The sequence below is a fragment of the Arachis stenosperma genome, chromosome 6, assembly GCF_014773155.1.
Source record: "Arachis stenosperma cultivar V10309 chromosome 6, arast.V10309.gnm1.PFL2, whole genome shotgun sequence".
Classification (NCBI taxonomy): domain Eukaryota; kingdom Viridiplantae; phylum Streptophyta; class Magnoliopsida; order Fabales; family Fabaceae; genus Arachis; species Arachis stenosperma.
The window spans coordinates 95919765-95941791 of record NC_080382.1 but is presented as its reverse complement, the minus strand read 5'-3'; the positions used below and the strand labels follow the sequence as shown (position 1 = coordinate 95941791).

Here is a 22027-nt window from a genome sequence, read left to right as displayed (position 1 = left end):
TATGCATATGTTCCAAAGGAACATGTAAAAGTAGTTTTCTCCTGATCTTCAGGAGCTATATGAATCTAAAAATAGCCAGTGTAACCATCTAGAAAGCAGTAGTGTGATTTACCTGACAGGCGATCAAGCATTTGATCAATGAAAGGCAGTGGATAGTCATCCTTGCGCGTGGCCTGGTTGAAATGCTTATAATCAATGCACACCCTCCAGGAGTTCTGTACTCTAGTTGCAATGAGTTCCCCATGCTCATTCTTCACTATTGTGATGCCAGATTTCTTTGGTACCACATGTACTGGGCTGACACATTCACTATCCGAGATTGGATAGATGATGTCAGCTTCAATCAGTCTAGTCACTTCCTTCTTGACAACCTCTAAAATGGTGGGGTTCAGCTGCCTTTGAGGTTGACAGACAGGCCTTGTTCCCTCTTCTAAAAATATACGGTTCTCACAGACTTAGGGGCTGATGCCTACTATATCCGCCAAGCTCCACCCAATGGCCTTCTTATGTCTTCTCAGCACACTAAGCAACTGCTCCTCCTGTTGGGAAGTGAGTTCCCTTGCAATGATGACTGGGAGCTTCTGATTATCCTCAAGGTAAGCATACTTGAGGTGGGGTGGAAGGGGCTTCAATTCCATTTTCTGCTCATGGTGAGGCGCGTGATCATTTGGAGCTATATGTGGTGGCAAGGTATCTTCAGAAAGCTCAGAGGGTTTCCCCACACTTGCACCTTGCTCCATGTGCATCTCTTCTACTTCTTCCTGATGAACTTCAGCCACGGTCTCATCAATAATATTGCACTGGAAGATGGAGTGATCTTTCGGTGGGTGCTTTATAGCTTCATTTAGATTGAAACTCACTGTTCTTTCATTTATCTCAAAAGAGTAAGTTCTTGAGAAGGCATCCAATTTGAACCTTGAAGTCTTTAGAAATGGCCTTCCAAGTAGGATGGATGATGGTCTTCCTGAGTCATTAGGGGGCATCTACAAAATGTAGAAATCAATAGGGAATGTTAGCCCCTTAATGCTCACCAACACGTCCTCAGTAATCCCTACCACAGAGATTATTCTTTTATCTACCAAAACAAAACATGCTGCCAACCTTTTTAAGGGAGGGAGCCTCAAGGCATCATATATAGATAATGGCATAATACTCACACATGCACCTAAATCACACATGCAGTAAAAAAATTGTACACCCTCAATAGTACAAGTAACCATGCATGGACCCAGATCCCCACATTTTTCTGGTATGGCACCCATTAAAGCAGAAATAGAGCTACCTAGAGGAATAGTTTCTAAATCATGTATTTTATCTTTATTCATGCATAAATCTTTGAGAAACTTAACATATTTAGGTACCTGGTGAATAGCATCAAAAAGGGGAATGGTTACCTCATCCTTTTTGAAGATCTCCACCATATTGGGATCTAGCTCCATCTACTTTCTGGGCTTCCTAGCAAGGTGTGGAAATGAAATAGGAATAGCGTCACTTGTAGCTTCTGCATCCCTTGGTGCTCTATTCCTTGGTTAAGCCGCTTCTTCTTCAACCATGTCTTGTACTTCATCCTCTTCTTCAGCATCTTCTACCACAACAAAGTTTTCGATTAGAATGTCTTCTTTTGAGCTTGGCTCCTCATGACTCCTCTCTTACAGTGTAGTCCCAGACCTCAAAGTAATGGCATTGATTCCACCGTTGGGGTTGGGTAAAGATTGAGAAAGAAGTACACTGGAGCTTGCAGGTTGATTGTTGAGGGTAGTCAATGATCTGATCTAGAAGACGAGAGCTTGTAAAGTAGAGTTCAGACCGTTTAAGGTAGAGTTAAGTGTGTTCTCCATGGTCTTTTGTCTTTGCTCAATAGAGTGAAGCAATTCGTCATTGGAAGAGGAAGGGGGTAAGTGATTTGAGGGACTTGCAGTTGGTTGTTTTGAGGTTCCTGGGCTTACCTTTGGTGAGGTACTCGGTAAGGCTGGTTTTGGTTCTGCTGAGACCGGTTCTGCTGATTGCTGTTGTTGTTCCACCTCTGATTTCCACCAATGTCTCTGCCTCCTTGGTTGTAGTTGTCTCTCCATTCTTGGTTGGAGTTACCTCTCTATCCCTGGTTGGAGTTATCCCTCCATCCCTGTTGGAGTTGTCTTACCAACCTTGATTGTAGTTCCCACCTTGGTTATAATTACTGCCTTGCTGATAGTAACCTTGATTCAGGCGGTCATAGAAGTTATGGATAGCTGCCACGGGGGTGTCTTCTTGTTGGAGCTGCGGACATTCATCAGTGTAATGAGTATAGCAGGCACATATTTCACACACTCTCTGAGGAACCAGCTATTGACACTGTTGTTATGGAGGAGGCTGAGGTTGTTATTGATTCAGCTGTAGCTACTTCAGTATGTTGGTTATCTCTCCTAGAGTCTGTGTGAGAGTGGCAGTCTCACTGCTAGAGGAAACCTCTATAACAGCCTTGGGATGGTTGTCCCTGTGCCTGGCATTCCAAGTAGATTCAGCTAGATCGGTGATCAGTTGTCACGCTTCTACCGTCGTCTTGTACTTCTTCAGAGAGCCATTACTCGCACCATCTAATGTAGTCTTGTCTTGAGGATTCATGCCTTGGGTGAAACAACTAATCAACACCAACTGGTCAATCATGTGGTGGGGACATGAGTCTAGAAGATTCCTGAAGCGTTCCCAATACTCATAAAGAGTCTCTGATTCACCTTGAATAATGCAGGAAATTTTTTTCCTCAGTCTATCAGTAACTTCAGCCAGAAAGTATTTGTCTAAGAATTCGCTCCTGAGCATATCCCAATTAGTAATGATTGCTTCAGTTTGACTATAGTACCACTCTCTCACCTTTCACTCACGAGAAAACGGGAAGGCAGATAGCAAAATAGTAGTCTCATCTGCATCATGACGCCTAATAGTTGAACAGGCTGTCTGAAAATCTCTGAAGTGCTTGAGAGGCTCTTGAGCAGGTAAGCCATGAAACTTAGGCAGTAGATTAATTAGCGCGGTTTTCAGTTCAAAATCTGCAGCCAGATTTGGATGACGTGCTTGAAATGGTGGCAATGTAAAGTCCGGAGCTCCTACTTCCTGGAGAGTAATCCTTCTGGGCTCCGCCATATTACCTGCGCGTAAAAAAACAAAATCAGTAGTAGAGGAGCTTGTTTCTTCCTCAAATGGCGCTTCAGATTCGCCCTCAGATAAGACTGGTGAATTGGTAGTAACCACTTCACCACCCTCAGAGGCTAACCGACGCCGAGCTCGCCTTATACGGGAAATAGTTCTTTCAATTTCCGAATCAAACACGGCTAAGCTCGGATCAGGTAGTGAATGCGTCATTCAATGAAAGAAACATACAGCTCTTGGTAATAAAAATAAGATATTCAAATATGTAAATATAAAAATATTTACACTAATCAATAACTTAGCATTGCAAGTATAGTTCTTAACCAATAATTGACGTGCGAAAATTTACCGATTAAGAATTTATAATGGAAATTAACATTGCAAGTATAGTTCTTAACCAATAAGAATTCCGCGTATCAATTTAAAAGGGGTTGTCACAAAATTAAGAATAAAATACTAGGAGTAGAATTCCCAGGTCGTCTCCCAACGAGTTGCTAAGAGAGTGCTATTTATTGATCAGGGGTTTTCCGAGAATTTTTAGAGTTGAGAAATGGAAAGTAAATGATTATAAATTAAAGCAATAAAAATTAACAATAGGTTTTATGTAATTGAATAAAAAGCCTTGGCTAGGAGAAGATTAATCGAAAGTTCTATCCTTGTTGGATTTCCCAAGATTAATAGTAATAGGTTGTTGTTTCTACTTAGTTAACCCTTAACGAATAAAGGAAAGTCAAGTAGTTGAGCTAACTCCGATTCACAAGTCCTAATCCTCTCCCTTGGGAAGGATTAGCATTAGTGACTAGAGAGCCAGCCAACAACTTCCAATTACTATTTAACTCTTGAGTCCTTCCAACTCAAGGGTCTCCTATTAATCAACTTCAAAGCCAAGTTGGGAGCCTACTCCATTGACATGGAAGCCATTGACGCAAACACGTAAAGGGAGTAGAAAGAAGACATGATAATTGGAATGGATTTGAGATAATCAAGCAAATAAAGAAATTAAATAGAAAAATACTCTTGCATTAATAAATTACAAAATTGAAGATATCCATATGTAACTTTTAACAAGATAAATGGAAATTAAAAGAGTAAGGAAATAGAAAACAAACTAGAATGATAAAAACTTCAATGGAGGTAGTAACTCTTCTCAATATCCAACTCAAGAGCATAAAACTAGAAATCTCTGAATGTGAAGAACCCTAGAGGAAGTAGTAATTTCTCTCCAAGATTCATAAAACTAAAACTAAAACTAAAAACTGAGAATGTGTGAATGTGTGTTGACTCCCTACTGTCCCCTGGCTTTAATTTGTGTTTCCAGGCCGAAAACTGGGTCCAAACTCGGCCCAAAATCGCCCCCAGTATCTTCTACAAATTCTGCACGTGGAGCATATCACGCGTACGCGTCTGGTACGCGTCCGCGTCGATGGTCTTCTGCGCGTGTCACGCGTATGCGTCGCTATGGAATGCGCCCAGTTGCGCGTACGCCTCAGGTACGCGTGCACATCGATTATCGCTGGTCAGCTCCTTAGTTTCTTGTGTTCCTTCCATTTTTTCAAGCTTCCTTTCCATCCTCTAAGCCATTCTTGATCTATAAAGCCTGAAAACACTTAACACATGGATCACGATATCGAATGGTATAAAGGGGATTAAAAATACATAATTTATGGACTTAAGAAGCGAGTTTTCAACCATAGAACAAAATTGGGAAGGATTTATAAAACCATGGAAATTGTATGAATAAGTATGCAAAGAATTGATAAAGACCACTCAATTTAGAACAAGATAAACCATAAAATAGTGGTTTATCACCCATCCCTCAAGTTGGACGCCAAAGCTCAGCCCAAGTACTCAACCAAACTGGGCCCAAGAGTGGACTTTCGCACCTTTAGCCTAGTCTATCATACTTTTGTACTTCTTAGTTATTAGGTTATTATATATAGAACAAAGATCATCGCTGTTAGGGATCTTTGCCCCCTTTGTACATTTTACTATTACTTTCTGTAAGCTATGAACAATTGAACCTCCTAAGTTAGGGTTAGGAGCTCTGTTGATTCTCATGGATTAATAATATTACTGTTTCTATTTCAATATGCCTGATTCTATTCTCTTATGCATTCTCGTTCTTCATCTCATGAATTGAAGATGAACCATGACATTTATCCTTGTTCTGCTTGGGTTCCGTGCGAGTCCTGACCCGGATAGCATTAAGCTAAAGCTAGAGATTGCATTGAGGATTCCAAAAGCATTCCTAGGCATCTTTGGATATGTGATATAAACTCTCATTGACCGTGGGTTACTGAGGTCTTTGTGGCGTTAAGGCTAGAGTTAGAGAAGTAGCATTCCCTGATCCAGAAGATCCGACCTTATCTATGGCATTTTGAGTAGGATCACATAGGGGAGTGGATTTCTTAGGGCTTTACCTTCGGCTATAGTGGAAAGCCATGAGTTAACTTGATGAGAGGACATGAGTTGCTCAGATATGGTGGACTGCTATGGTTTAGAAGAGATTAACTTGATGAGAGGTCAAAAGTTAATCACTTACGACTGTCATTGAATGAATCATTCGTTATTGAAGTAGACAGTAAGAAAAGTTAATCCGGAAAGAATACGCATCTCCAAAGCCTTAACTGAATCTCTATCACTGTTTTCGCACTAACCTGTTATTTCGTTCTTTACTATTTTATTTATGCTTTCAAACAAACAACCATCTTTTCTAATCGCCTGACTAAGATCTACAAGATAGCCATTGCTTGCCCAATCCGATAATCTTTGTGGGATTCGACCCTCACTCACCTGAGGTATTACTTGGACAACCCAGTGCACTTGCCGGTTCATCTGTTCGAAACTTGCGGAGTTCAATTTCGTACACCAAGTTTTTGGCGCCGTTGCGGGGGATTGTTCGAGATTGACAAACTACCGGACTATCTTGTTGCTTAGATTAGGTCATCTTTATGGTTTAATTGCTTTTTTGTTTATGTTTTTTGTTTTCTTTTTCAAATATTTTTCAAAATCTTTTGTTTTCTTTAGTAATCTTTGTCTTTTGTTTGAGTCTTCTGTCACTTTTTAAGTTTGGTGTCCAGTCTGTTCATCTTTTTCTTTAAATTTTTGGAAGTGTTCTTATTTTCCCTTCTTGATATTCGAATTGTTCTTGGTAATTTTTCGTGTTTGATTTTAAAAATTTTAAGTTTGGTGTCCTTTAGTTGTTTTTCCTTTAATTTTTGAAAATTAGTGTCGTTTGATCTTAAATTTTTAAGTTTGGTGTCTCTTAGCTGATTTTCTTTTTCTTTAAAATTCGAAAATCTAAAAAAATATTTCTTTTATCTTTGTTTAAATTTTCGAAAATCTTGTTATTTTTTCTTATCTTGATTTGAAAATTTTTAAGTTTGGTGTCTTTCTTGTTAGTGAAGTTTAAATTTTAATGTCAAATCTTATATTTTCAAATCTTTATCTTATCTTTTGTTTATCTTTCTTTAAATTTCAAATATCTTATTTTATCTTATTTTAATATCGAATTTCAAAACCAAATCTTTTCAAATTTCAAAATTTTTTTCAAATCTTTATCATATCATTTTACTTTAAACCTTCAAAAGTTTAAATTTCAAATTCTTATCTTTTTAAATCTTTATCTTATCTTTCTTTTTTTAATTTCAAAACTTACTTATCTTATTTCCTTTTTAAATCAAAAACTTTTAAATTTTAATTCTCTACTTTCTTTAAAAATTGAATTCCAAAATCAAATATTTTATTTTCAATTTTTGTTAGTTAATTAGTTACTTGTTTTATTTTTTATTCTCCTTTCTCTTTCTTCTTTTTCAAAACCTCCTAACTACTCTCTATTTCTTCTTTTTGAAAATTTCTTCTCTCTTTCCCTCTCTATTTTCGAAAATATCTCCCCTTTTCTCTCTATTGATTTTTGAAAAATATCCTTATTAAAAGACATCTTTTCTTTTTCTCTTGACCTATCTCTCTAACAAAGGACCTCTATACTCTAACATAGAGAATCCTTTCTTCTTCTCTTCTTGCATTCTTTCTTTTTGTTTATGAGCAGGAATAAGGATAAAGAACCCCTCTTTGATCTTGACCCTGAACCTGAAAGGACTCTAAGGAGGCGACTACAACAAGCTAGAGCACAACACTCCGGAAGAGACCTCACATATATTTTTGAACAAGAAGCTGAGAACACAGACATGGCAGATAATCCCAATGACAGAGGCGACACAAGAAAGGTTCTAGGTGACTTTACTGCACCCACTTCTGACTTCTATGGACGGAACATCTCTATACCTGCCATTGGTGCAAATAACTTTGAGCTGAAGCTTCAACTGGTCACTCTAGTTCAACAAAACTGCCAGTTTCATGGACTTCTACAGGTAGATCCCAATATATTCATCTCTAATTTCATGCAGATCTGTGATACTATTAAGACTAATGGAATGGATCTAGAGATTTACAAGCTTATGTTTTTTCCTTTTGCTGTAAGGGACAGAGCTAGGTTATGGCTGGATTCTTAGCCTAAGGAACGCCTAGATTCTTGGAAGAAGGTGCTCAATGCATTTTTGACCAAGTTCTTTCCACCTAAAAAGCTTAGCAAGCTTAGGCTAGAAGTTCAGAACTTCAGACAGAAAGAGGGTGAATCCCTCTATGAAGCGTGGGAGAGGTACAAGCAACTGATCAGAAGGTGCCCTCCTAACATGATTTCGGATTGGATCATGCTAGATATCTTCTATGATGGTCTTTCTGAGATGTCCAAAATGGCATTGGACCACTCTGCTGGTGGGTCACTCCACTTGAAGAAAACGCCTAAAGAGGCATAGGAACTCATTGACATGGTTGTAAACAACCAATTCATGTAAACTTCTGAGAGGAACCCTGTGAACAATGGGGTAGCTGAGAAGAAGGGAGTTCCGAAGGTTGACACTCTGGATGCCATATTAGCTAAGAACAACATTCTGACCCAACAGGTCAACATGATTGATAAACCACTATTTTATGGTTTATATTGTGTTTAATTGTGTGATTTTATCATGATCCTTACCAACTTATTCATTAATTTAGCATGCATTTATATTTCCTTCCTGAAATTATTACATGATTGAAAACTGCTTCCTAGAGACTTTTTAATTATGCATTTTAGTTCTCCTTTATCCCATTCGATGCCGTGATCTGTGTGTTAAGTGTTTCAGGCTTTATAGGGCATGGATGAGTTGGAGATTAGAAAGGAAGCTAGCAAAAATAGAAGGAAAACAAGAAATTGAGGAGGTAATCAGCGAGAAGTGACGCGGCCACATGGCTCACGCGTTCGTGCGAAAGAGGAAAAATTGCAGTGATGCGGCCGCATGGCTCACGCGACCGCGTGGAATGGAAAAGCACAAGTGACGCGGAGGCGTGGACGACGCGAACGCTTGGAAGGGAAAAACGCGAATGACGCGTCCGCATGGAAGACGCGATCGCATGACGTGCACGATCTGCAGAATCTACAGATTTCGTTGGAAGCGATTTTGGGCCCTATTTTGACCCAGTTCTCAGCCCAGAATAGTAGACTAGAGCCAGAGAACATGCAGAAACCAGAGACAACATTCATTCTACACAGTTTTTTGTTTCAGATCTAGTTTTTACTCCTCCTCTAGGTTTTTCTCTCTACAGATTGATAGTTTTTGGGATTTTATTTTTCTCTCACTTTTTGCATTGGGATACTGAGAAGAGTTATTACCTCATCAAGACTTCGTCATTCTAGTTCGTTTTCTTTACTTGGCTTTACTCTTCCATGTCCTTTGCTTTGTTAATTTTACCATTGGAATATTATTAGGATTTATTTAATACAAGGATTACTTTTATTTTTATTTGATTATTTTGATTTTTCTTTACAATGTCTTTCTTTAATTCCTTTTCATATGTCATGAATTTTACATTCACAATGAGCGAGTAGTTCCCTAACTTGATGGGGAGTTGATTGAAAGGAACCAACTGAGTTGGAAGACTTGAAAGAAAAATTGTAATTGGGTTATTGTTGGCTTGCCCTCTAGTCACTAACACCAATCCCTTTTTATTAAGTGGATTGCAACTTGTGAATGGGCATAGCATCCCAACTTGTTTAACTTTGCCTTACCTAGTAAGAGATAACTAAACAGGATAACCTTTAATTATCAATTAATCTAGAGAGTAATCCAACAATAGCGGAACTTCCAACTAATCAACTCCCAATCAAGGCTTTTATTTACATTATTCAAATTCTCTAATTTTATTTCCTGTTTACTCAACTCAAACCTTTTTGAAAACATCTGATTAATAAAATAGCACACTTTTCTGCAACTCGTTGGGAGACGACCTGGGATTCATACTCCCAGTATTTTAAAATTTAAATTTCTGTGACACCTTTCTAAATTGATAAGTAGATTTCTGGTGAGTTAAGAACTATACTTGCAACGTACACATTTTAATAATTTTTAATTCACCAATTTCTGCCGCATCTAATTTTGGCGCCATTGTTGGGGAGTTGCAACAGTGTGTTAATTTATTGATTGGTATTTATTTTTATTGCAATTCTTTTTCTTTTCATTCTATCACTATGAACTGTACGTTTCTTTCGTTAAATGACGCGTTCGCTTCCTGATCCAAGCTTGCCAGCGTTTGACCCTGAAATTGAAAGAACTCTTTCACATATAAGGCGAGCTAGGCGTAGGCGACTCCTCTTTGAGGACGAACCTGAACCGTCATTTAAGGAAGAAACAAACCTCCTTTCTACTGATCCAGTTCATTTACGTGCAGGTGACATGGCAGTGCCCAGAAGAGTCACCATCTAGGAGGAAGGAGCCCCTGATTTTACGCTCCAATCATTCCAGGCACACCACCCAGCAGTAGCTGTAGATTTTGAAATAAAATCTTCACTACTCAACTTGATGCCCAAATTTCATGGCTTACCTGCTCAAGAGCCTATCAAGCATCTTAGGGATTTTCAGACTGCTTGTTCTACTGTTAAGCGTGATGGCGCTGATGAAATCTCTATTCTATTAAAAGCCTTCCTTTTTTCTCTGGAGGGAAAGGCAAGAGAATGGTACTACACTCAGCCCAGAGAAACTGTTTCCAACTGGGATACACTTAGGAGAGAATTTCTGGATAAATTCTTTCCAGCTGAAGTTGCTGATAAGCTAAGGAAGGACATGTCTATGATCGTTCAGGATGAATCTGAGACCCTCTATGAATACTTGGAACGCTTCAATACACTTCGAGATGCATGTCCCCATCATATGATTGACAAGATAGTTTTGCTCAGTTACTTTACACAAGGTTTGAGATCTGAAGATAGGACCACACTGGAAGTGCTTGCAATGGTTCTATGAAAAAGTACAAGACTACAGACGAAGCATGGCAATTGATCAGAGACTTAGCTGACTCTACTAGGAATCATAGGCAGAGACAAAGTCGGTCAAGAGCTATTGCGGAGGTATCCACTAATACAGAGACTACTGCTATAGCCTAGAGTCTATGTGAAATGACTAACTTGCTGAAGCAGATGCAACTGAATCAACAACAACCTCAGAAAGTTCAGCCTTCCCCACCACAGCACAGCCAGCAGTTAGTTCCACAAAGAGTGTGTGGAATCTGTGCAGATTACAGTCACTATACTGATGAGTGTCCGCAGCTCCAACCAGAAGACAACACTGTAGTAGCCACTCACAACTTTCATGACCGCCCCAATCAAGGGTACAATCAAGGTGGCAACTATAACCAAGGATGGCAGGATAACTCTAACCAAGGTTGGAGAGACAATTCTAACCTGGGTTGGACGGACAATTCTAACAGAGGAGGCAGAGATAACAATGGAAATCAGAGGTAGAATAACAACAACAATTTCAGGCAGCAGAATCAGACTCAATCCTACAAAGCACCTCATTTAAGACAACCTCAAGCCTCTCAGCAAACTTTTCAGACCACTGGCATCTCTTCATCTCCTAATGATGAATTACTACAAGCCATTGATCAGAGACATTAGGCTATGGAGAATAGTATTAAAGCAACTATGAATGTTTTGACTTCTACTTTACAAACTCTTGTCTCACAGATTGGATCAATGAACAACTCCAACAACCAGTCCTCAAGCTCTGGTGGACTCCCCTCTCAACCATTACCCAACCCAAAGGGTGGTATTAATGCCATCACCCTAAGGTCTGGAACCACACTACAGGAGAGAAATCAGGAGGAGCCAAGCCCACCAAAACACGCCTCAGCTGAAGAGGTAGTAGAAGTAGAAGATGTTGAAGAGGAAGAGGACATACAGGACATAACTGAGAGAGAAGAAGCTCAACCACAGGAGGAAGCACCAAAAGGCGTAGACACTGCAGAAAACACCACTCCCATTCCATTTCCACAACTCGCAAGGAAGCCCAGGAAGCAGTTGGAACCTAACCCCAAAATGGTAGAAATCTTCAAAAAGGTTGAGGTAACTGTTCCCCTTTTTGATGTCATTCAACAGGTACCTAAATATGCAAAGTTTCTAAAAGATTTGTGCATACATAAAGACAAAATTAATGAATTAGAAACTATTCCTTTAGGAAGTTCTATATCTGCTTTAATGGGAAATTTACCTGAAAAATGTAGTGACCCAGGTCCTTGTATAGTTAGTTGTACTATTGGAGGTGTAGTAATTTATGATTGCATGTGTGATTTGGGAGCATGTGTTAGTATAATGCCTTTATCTGTATATGATGTTTTAAAAGGCTCCCTCCCTTAAAAAGGTCGGCAGCTCGTTTTGTGTTGGCAGATAAAAGCATTATTACAGTAGCTGAAGTTGCTGAAGATGTTTTGGTGAACATTAAAGGGCTCACATTTCCCACTGATTTCTATATCTTGGAGATGCCCAATAATGACTCAGATAAGCCATCATCAATCCTACTTGGCAGACCATTCCTGAAGACATCAAGATTCAAATTAGATGCTTTTTCAGGAACATATTCTTTTGAAATAGATGGCCGAATAGTAATCTTCAATTTGAATGGAGTCCAAACAACCATTCAGAAGATCATTCTATCTTCCAGTGTGATATCATAGATGAAACTGTAGCTGAAATTCACCAGGAAGAGCTGGAAGAAAAGTACACAGAACAAAGTCCAAGTGTGGGGACTCTATTAAATGACAATAAGGATACTTTGGCATTTTCACAAACTCCAGACAATCCAAAGCCTGCCCATGACCAGAAGATAGAGTTGAAACCTCTCCCTCCACATCTCAAATACGCTTATCTTGAAGATGAGCAGAAGTTTCTAGTTATTATTGCACAGGACCTCACTCCTGAACAGGAAGAGTAGTTACTTAATGTGATGAGAAAGCACAAGAAAGTAATTAGATGGAGTTTGGCAGACATAGTAGGCATTAACCCTCAAGTATGTGAGCACAGAATATTTTTAGAGGAAAGAGCAAGACCTGTCCGCCAACCCCAAAGAAGACTGAATCCCACTATTTTGGAAGTTGTCAAAAAGGAAGTGACCAGACTATTGGAAGCAGGTATCATTTATCCCATTTCAGATAGTGAATGGGTTAGCCCAGTACAAGTGGTGCCCAAGAAGTCTGGAGTCACTACAGTGAAGAATGAGCATGGAGAGCTCATAGCAACCAGAGTACAGAACGCTTGGAGAGTCTGCATTGATTACAGGCATCTCAACCAAGCCACCCGTAAGGATCACTACCTACTCCCATTCATTGATCAAATGCTGGATTGCCTGTCAGGTAAATCACATTATTGCTTTTTAGATGGTTACACAGGTTATTTCCAGATTCATATAGCTCCTGAGGATCAGGAAAAGACTACTTTTACATGTCCTTTTGGGACTTATGCTTACAAGAGAATGCCCTTTGGCTTGTGCAATGCACCAGTTACTTTCTAGAGGTGCATGATGAGTCTTTTCTCTGATCTTATTGACGACTGTATAGAGGTTTTCATGGATGATTTTAGCGTTTATGGTGATTCTTTTAGCCTTTTCTTAGATGGATTTTCTAGAGTATTGGATAGATGTGTCAATACAAACCTTGTATTAAATTTTGAAAAATGTCATTTTATGGTTAAACAAGGGATTGTACTAGGACATGTTGTATCTAATACTGGTATTTCTGTAGACCCAACAAATGTGAATGTTATTTCTAGTTTACCTTACCCCTCCTCTGTGAGGGAAGTCCGTTCGTTTCTTGGACATGCAGGTTTTTACAGGAGATTTATTAAGGAATTCAATAAGGTAGCACTTCCCTTATCCAGATTACTGTAGAAGGATATTGAGTTCGAGTTCAGTGAGGATTGTAAGCAAGAGTTTGATAAGCTGAAGACCAACCTAACTCAAGCTCTAATTGTGAGAGGACCAGACTGGAGCCAGCCGTTTGAAATCATATGCGATGCTTCCAACCATGCAGTAGGGGCAGCGCTGGCTCAGCGTGAAGGTAAGGATCCTTTTGTTATTGCTTATGCGTCTAAGATTTTAGACGCTGCCCAGTCCAATTATACTACTACTGAGAAGGAGCTTCTTGCTATTGTTTTTGCTCTGGATAAATTCCGAGCTTATTTACTTGGTACTAGAGTAGTAGTGTATTCGGACCATGCAGCTTTAATGTATCTATTAGCTAAAAAGGAGTCCAAACCAAGGCTCATACGTTGGATACTACTTTTACAAGAATTTGATTTAGAAATAAAGGACAGGAGTGGTAATCAGAATCTAGTGGCAGACCACTTGAGTCGCCTTGAGCACATTAAGGATGATTCTGCTCCTATAGATGATAATTTCCTATTGGATAACCTGTAAGCAGTATCTGAAGTAGCCCCTTGGTACGCACCTGTAGCTAATTATCTAGTTAGCCGCACATTTCCTCCACACTTTTCTAAGCATCAAAGGGACAAGCTTAAAAGCGAGTCTAAATATTATATATGGGATGACCCATATTTGTGGAGATGTGGCGCTGATCAGGTAATTAGACATTGTGTGCCTCAATCAGAATTCCAGTCCATTTTAGAGGCCTGTCACTCATCTGAGAGTGGAGGACATTTTGGCCCTCAAAGAACAGCTAGAAAGATCTTAGACTGTGGATTCTGGTGGCCTACTCTTTTTAGAGACGCTGCTGAGTTTTGTAAATTTTGTTCCCCATGCCAAAAATTTGGTAATATATCCAGGAGGGATGAGATGCCTCAACAAATTATGCTTTTTTGTGAAATTTTTGATGTTTGGGGCATTGACTTCATGGGTCCGTTCCCAAATTCTAATGGTCATTTTTATATATTGTTAGCTGTGGATTACGTTTCCAAATGGGTGGAAGCAATTCCTACCCACACTGATGATGCTAACACTGTTGTTTCCTTTGTGAGAAACTATATTATTTGCCGCTTTGGATCACTACGAGCAATCGTGAGCGATCAAGGCACCCATTTCTGTAACAGGAGACTCACAAGATTAACGAAGAAGCATGGGATAATTCATAAGGTTGCAACAGCATACCATCCTCAAACCAATGGGCAAGCCGAGGTGTCAAACAGAGAGATAAAGTGTATCTTGCAGAAGATAGTCAAACCTCATAGAAAAGACTGGAGCACCAGGCTACAAGATGCACTATGGGCATACAGGACAGCATATAAAACACCCATTGGGATGAGCCCTTTCCGCTTAGTTTATGGAAAAGCTTGTCATCTCCCAGTTGAAGTAGAGCACAGAGCCTTTTGGGCAGTCAAGGAGTGCAACATGGGAATTGAGCAAGCTGGAGCTGAAAGGAAGTTGCAACTGCAAGAACTAGAGAGCCTTCGCCTAGAAGCTTATGAGAACTCAAGAATATACAAGGAGAAGATGAAGGCTGTACATGATCAGCACATCAAGAGAAAAGAGTTCCAACCTAGGAATTTAGGCCTCCTTTACAAATCTCGACTAAGGCTCATGCCAGGCAAGTTGAGATCAAGATGGGAAAGTCCATACACAGTAGAGAAGGCCGAACCATATGGAGTTTATCACCTAAGCCACCCTTCAAACTCTGAACTTATCAAAGTTAATGGACAACGTCTGAAGCTGTACCATTACGAGAAGATGCAGAAAAACAAAGAGCTTGAGATCTTCCTTTTGGAAGATCCCCACATAGCAGAAGTTTGAGCTAGTGGAGCGTCCAACTTACGGACGTTAAAGCAAAGTGCTAGGTGGGAGACAACCCACCATGGTATGATCGTTCTTTTCTTCCTATCTTTAGTTTTTCCTAGTCAATAACTCTTCTCTTTATCAGTACCTTCATGCATCTGCATTCGCATATTTTTATAAAAAAAAAGCCGCGCGACGCGACCGCATCAGCGATGCGTCCGCGTCGCAAGAAGAGGCGAGAAAATAAAAACGAACAGAGAGTTTCGCTGGTGCGTGGCTGGAGGCGTGCCAATGGCACAAATTGTCCCACGCGACCGCGTCGCTGACGTATCCGCGTCACATGGGATTCCTGGCCTCCCACGCGACCGCGTGCCCTGATTTTCGACGTAAAAGGGGTGCACAACGCAATATTGTGCGAGAGCGGTGCTGGATTGGTGATGGACGCACCATCCCTATCACGCGACCGCATCGCTGACGTGTCCGCGTCATCCCTTCTGAAGTCCACTCACGCGATCGCATGCCCCACGCGATTGCATCACCCCAATTTTGGAAAATATATCAATTTGAACAGAGAGTTGTGCAGGCACGAGGCTGCCCTCGCGCCAGAAGCACAATATGTGTCACGTGATCGCGTGGCCGACGCGACCGCGTCAACTGAACTAAACCGCAATCACGCGAACGCATGCCCCATGCGGCCGCGTCGCTTGCGCCGCACAGCTCCACCAAAACTGCCAAAATATCTTATCTTTCTCTCCTCCAAATCCTAATTTTTCTTTTCCCTCCTTATTTCTTCCTTCTCCCTTCTTCCTTCTATCTCACCTTTCACTCTCTCTCTCTCTCACCTCCATTAACAAGGTTTTATTTTCTTCTTCCCTTCTTCCTTTTCTATTATTCTTCTTATTTTATATGTTATTTTCTTTTCTTTTCTTTTTCTTTTCATTATCCATATTTTCTTTCTTCTTCTTTCCTTTTTACATGGTGCTAGAAATTTATTTGAGTCATCATTCCTCATCATTTGCTTGTGGATTATTGCAAATTTTTTGGCAATTATATCTTATTTTCATAAAAGGATTGCTTGCATGTTTACTTTAATACTTTCTATGACTTCTTTACCATGCATGCTATGTGTTTGTGAAAAATCCCATATGGCATCATGCACTTTTCTACATTATCCTATTCTACTACTCAATGCATGTTTTTCACAAATTTCCTTTACTATTTTATTAATTCAATTTAATCGCCAATACAAACATGTTAGTTTGTTACAAAATGATGCTTGATCTATGCTACTCATGCCCTTGCCGGCATGCCAATAATCATCTTGCATCTACTTACCCTTTGGTGCACTTGTTCTATTTCCTTTAATGATCTTTTCACATGTTGTCATGACCATGTGTTCATTTCATTCATCTTTACTGTGCACTGTTTATTATTCACCCCATCTCCTTCCTTGCTTTAATTCTTTGGATCTAACTTACTTTTTCTCCCTTTTTTTAGAATGGCCACCAAGAAAGGCAAAGAGAAAGCTACCCCTAAACCCATAGCAAGGAAAGGTACGAAGAGAGCATTAGTGGTAGAACCTTCTTCAACTGCAGTCAAGCCCTCAATAAAAAGAATTAAAAGGATTATCAAGGTTGATGAAAAGGAGCGAGCCTTCCCAGCCAAGGACACTGCACGATTCCCAAATCGCTATTGTGAGCAGATGTTCCCCATCCTGGCAGCTCGAAATTACAACAATGAACACCTTCTTATCCTTCCGCCTTGTATCGCTGAATTTGTTGAGCCACAAATTGCACAGAGACATTGGGGATTTTTACAGAGACAGCCACGACAGGTTAATCTTTCTTGGGTTGTTGAGTTCTACTCCAACTTCCACATGCCGACTCTGCAGTCCGTCTATTTACGCCAGAAGCAAGTCCCCATTACAGAAGAAGCCATACAGCAAGCCTTAGATCTCCCACCTACTCCAGAAGGATTGGACGCTTTTCAGAAAGCCGCAATCAAGCGCCAGGCATACACTTTTGACTGGGACGCTGTTCTCAGAGTTATTGCTCGCCCTGGCAGCAAATGGATCTTTGGATACCATCGTTCCCGTCCTAAGGGAATCTCGGCTTCCGCACTTACCTTAGAGGCTCACTTATGGGCACAGATTATGTCCAATTACGTCTTTCCGAGTACTCATGAGTCCTCCTTCACCGCATACATGGCCGTTCTACTATGGTGCATCCTCACAGACCAGCCTCTCAATTTACCGCGACATATCCGGAATGCTATGGAACATGTACAGATCGCGGGCAACCTACCTTTCCCCGCATTGGTCTCTGATCTTATCTCAGCAGTCGGAGTATCATACAGAGCTGGAGACACCAAAGCCATTCTTCCACGGGATGATCAGTATGTCCCTAATGGGAGATATCTTAGGCCACAACTTGCCACTACCAGTCAGTCTACAGAGGATGCTGCAGCTCCTCCACCATCTACTAGTCAACTGCTGCATCAGATACCGAAGCGATTGGACCAACATGAAAAGAAAGCAAAGCTCCGAGAGCGCCGCAATCAACGCCGATTCAAACACCTCAGGGAGCTGCTTAGAGGAGACTGCAGAGACTCAGACACCCTGGACTCCACTTCCTTCACCAGCACAGGGAGCCATGACGGCCCCGACTGTGGAGACACTGCCACCAGCCCACCATTGTTCTTGACAGATGGCATCGAGGACGGTGCAAAGCCTTAAGTGTGGGGAGGTCGGTCAGTACCTGACTTCCGAAGGTAAATTCTCTTCCCTAGCACCAATAAATTAGGATATTTTAGTTAGATTTTTCTTTTTTTTTTTAGAATAGGTTAGTTGCATGCATGTTCTACTTGATTGAAAAGACAATAAGTTTCTTCTAAAAAGATATTTTTGGAACAAAATTTCACTAATTTTAATCAAAATTTTTTTGATAAATTTGCTTGAAGCTGTATTTGGAACATGATTTTTTGAGCTAAAGAACACACAACCTGTGAAACTTTGAGCCTTTATGCATAGTTACATTATTTAACCATAATTATTTTATTCTTGTGTGTTTACTTCTCTATGATTGTAATCTAAATTTTGTTTCATCCTATATGTCCAATAGTTATTATGTTTATATGCTTGCATGTGATTGAGGCCATTATTTGTTTAAACTCACTTATCCAAATTAAGCCTACCCTTTTTAATTACCTTTGTTAACCACTTTGAGCCTTAAAATCCCATTTATTCTATATTTTACCACATTACTAGCCTTAAGCGAAAAAATAATTGTATATCCCAAATTGAATCTTTGGTTAGCTTAAGATAGAATTGTGTATGCTAGTTAAGTATGGAAATTTGTGGGAACAAAAGTTATTAAGGGAATATGTCATGATAATACAATGGGAATTTGGATACCTACTCATGTGAAGCTATAAGAATTAAAAATCTATGTGCATTGATAAGCTATGTTTATTTTTATAAAAAATAAAAAAATAAAAAAAATAAAAAAATCAATAAATAAATAAGGGGACAAAATCACCCCAAAGCTGAATAAAAAAATTCAAAGATCAATGCACATATGATAAAATTGATACATAAGTGTGGAATGTAAAAGGAAATTCTGGGTAGCTAGGTATAAATTCTAAAGTTATATAAAATATATAGGTTAGGTTAAAGCTGGGTTAATTAAAGATTCAATTTATAAGCTTACTTAACCATATATGTATCCCTACCCTTACCTTGGCCCCATTAAAACCTTGAAAAGACCTCATGATGTCTGCATTGGCATATTAACTGTTGTTGATTGGTTAGGAGAAAACAAAAGTTAGAGAGCATGATTAGAGAAGGATAGAGTGATTACCCTATACACTAGAGAGATTAGAGCATACATACATCATCAGTGAGGGTTCAATGCTTGAATTTCCATGTTCCCCACCTTCATGAGCTATCTTCTTGCACTTTTATCTATCTTGCTGTATAATGATAGAATTAGTGGAATTTGATTTGTAATTGTTTTGAAGAGCTTATTTACTTTTGATCAAGTGGGCAAGAATCATATAGTTGCATTCATATATATATAGGTTGCATTGCATTACATGAGTTTCTACATGTTCATACTTATTTATCTTATCTCCTTCAATTAAGCATGAGGACATGCTAATGTTTAAGTGTGGGGAGGTTGATAAACCACTATTTTATGGTTTATATTGTGTTTAATTGTGTGATTTTATCATGATCCTTACCCACTTATTCATTAATTTAGCATGCATTTATATTTCCTTCCTGAAATTATTACATGATTGAAAACTGCTTCTTAGAGACTTTTTAATTATGCATTTTAGTTCTTCTTTATCCCATTCGATGCCGTGATCTGTGTGTTAAGTGTTTCAGGCTTTATAGGACATGGATGAGTTGGAGATTAGAAAGGAAGCTAGCAAAAATGGAAGGAACACAAGAAATTGAGGAGGTAATCAGCGAGAAGTGACGCAGCCACATGGCTCATGCGTTCGCGCGAAAGAGGAAAAATCGCACTGACGCGGCCGCATGGCTCACGCGACCGCGTGGAATGGAAAAACACAAGTGACGCGGAGGAGTGGACGACGTGAACGCGTGGAAGGGAAAAACGCGAATGACGTGTTCGCATGGATGACGCGATCGCGTGACGTGCGCGATCTGTAGAATCTGCAGATTTCGTTGGGAGCGATTTTGGGCCCTATTTTGACCCAGTTCTCGGCCCAGAACAGTAGACTAGAGCCAGAGAACATGCAGAAACCAGAGACAACATTCATTCTACACAGTTTTTAGTTTCAGATCTAGTTTTTACTCCTCCTCTAGGTTTTTCTCTCTACAGATTGATAGTTTTTGGGATTTTATTTTTCTCTCACTTTTTACATTGGGATACTGAGAAGAGTTATTACCTCATCAAGACTTCGTCATTCTAGTTCGTTTTCTTTACTTGGCTTTACTCTTCCATGTCCTTTGCTTTGTTAATTTTACCATTGGAATATTATTAGGATTTATTTAATACAAGGATTACTTTTATTTTTATTTGATTATTTTTATTTTTATTTACAATGTCTTTCTTTAATTCCTTTTCATATGTCATGAATTTTACATTCACAATGAGCGAGTAGTTCCCTAACTTGATGGGGAGTTGATTGAAAGGAACTAATTGAGTTGGAAGACTTTAAAGAAAAATTGTAATTGGGTTATTGTTGGCTTGCCCTCTAGTCACTAACACCAATGCCTTTTTATTAAGTGGATTGCAACTTGTGAATGGGCATAGCATCCCAACTTTTCTGCAACTCGTTGGGAGACGACCTGGGATTCTTACTCGCAGTATTTTAAAATTTAAATTTCTGTGACACCTTTCTAAATTGATAAGTGGATTTCTGGTGAGTTAAGAACTATACTTGCAACGTACACATTTTAATAATTTTTAATTCACCAATTTCTGCTGCATCAATGATCTCTCAGCATCTGACTGGATTGCAAGCTACAGCTGGCAGAACTCAAGAAGCCTCCTATGAAGAAGATGCCTATTATCTAGATCAACCCATGATGGAGGGGGTTAACTATATGGGAAATTTCTTAGGGAATCCCAATAATGTGCCTTATGGAAACACCTACAACCCATCATGGAGGAATCATTCCAACCTTTCATGGAGGGATCAACAGAAGCCTCAGTAAGGCTTCAACAACAATCAAGGTAGAAGAACCCAAAATAGGTTCAATAACAGACCATTCCTACGTTTTCAGCAACAGATGGAAATTTCTAAGCAGAGCCTCTCTAAATTAGCCACTATAATCTCCAATCTCTCTAAGACCACTCACAGTTTCATTATTGAAACAAGATCCTCCATTAGGAATCTGGAGGTCCAAATTGGTCGGCTAAGTAAGAGGATCCCAGAGATCCCTTCTAACACTCTTCCAAGTAACACTGAAGTAAACCCAAGAGAAAAGTGCAAGGCCCTCAGTATAGGAGCTAAGGCCAAAACTGAAGAGGAACTTCTGGCGTTGAATGCCTGTGATGGAATAGCTGGGTGTTCAACGCCCAAAGAGGAGCAAGTTCTAGCATTAAACGCCACAATAGGAGAGGATGGGCGTTCAACGCCCACTAAGGACCTCCTTGTTGAAGAACTAAAAGAAACTAGAACTCATGAGGAGATCATAGAGGTTCCCTTGAATGCCTTGTTGCAGATTATAGACTCTGAAGAATACTCCTCCTCTGATGAGGAAGAGAAAACTACGGAAGAGCAAGTCGCTCGGTACTTAGGAATTTTGGTAAAGCTAAATGCCAAATTATTTGGAACAGAGACATTGGAGGACGAACCTCCAATGCTCACCAAGGAACTCAATGCCTTGGTTCAACAGAAACTACCTCAAAAGCTGCCGGATCCCAGACGCTTCCTAATCCCTTGCACCAGAGGGACAATTACCTTTAAGAAGCCTTTATGCAACCTAGGGTCAAGCATAAACCTCATGCATCTCTCTGTAATGGAGAGGCTGGGAATTTTTGAGGTGTAAGCTACAGGGATCTTATTAGAGATGGCAGACAAGTCACTGAAAAAGGCATATGGTCTGGTAGAAGATGACTTAGTAAAGGTTGAAAACTTCTACATCCCTGCAGATCTTATAATCTTAGATACTGGAGAGGACAAGGATGAATCCATCATCCTTGGAAGACTTTTCCTAGCCACAGCCAATACCATAATTGATGTGGCAAAGGAAAAGCTCATTCTGCAGTTATGGGAAGATCACATCTTGTTCAAGATGCCTAAACCTAACTCCCTCCCTAAAGGCAAGACAACTGTGCAAC

General features: G+C 39.8%; 1 protein-coding gene and 1 non-coding gene across 2 annotated transcripts; one reads left to right on the top strand and one right to left on the bottom strand.

Annotated features, from left to right (window-relative positions):
• Positions 1-7712: 7712 nt before the first annotated feature.
• Positions 7713-7821, bottom strand: LOC130937162 (small nucleolar RNA R71). The gene has a single exon (XR_009068392.1). It is a non-coding gene; the product is annotated as a small nucleolar RNA R71 (small nucleolar RNA).
• Positions 7822-20973: 13152 nt separating this feature from the next.
• Positions 20974-21735, top strand: LOC130934308 (uncharacterized). The gene has a single exon (XM_057863892.1). The coding sequence runs from the start codon at positions 20974-20976 to the stop codon at positions 21733-21735; it is 762 nt and encodes a 253-aa protein (XP_057719875.1).
• The last annotated feature ends 292 nt before the right edge of the window (positions 21736-22027 follow it).

What these genes read in the sequence shown, in the direction of transcription:
- LOC130934308 (XM_057863892.1), top strand. Translation starts at nt 20,974, where the DNA reads ATGGAAATTTCTAAGCAGAGCCTCTCTAAATTAGCCACTATAATCTCC.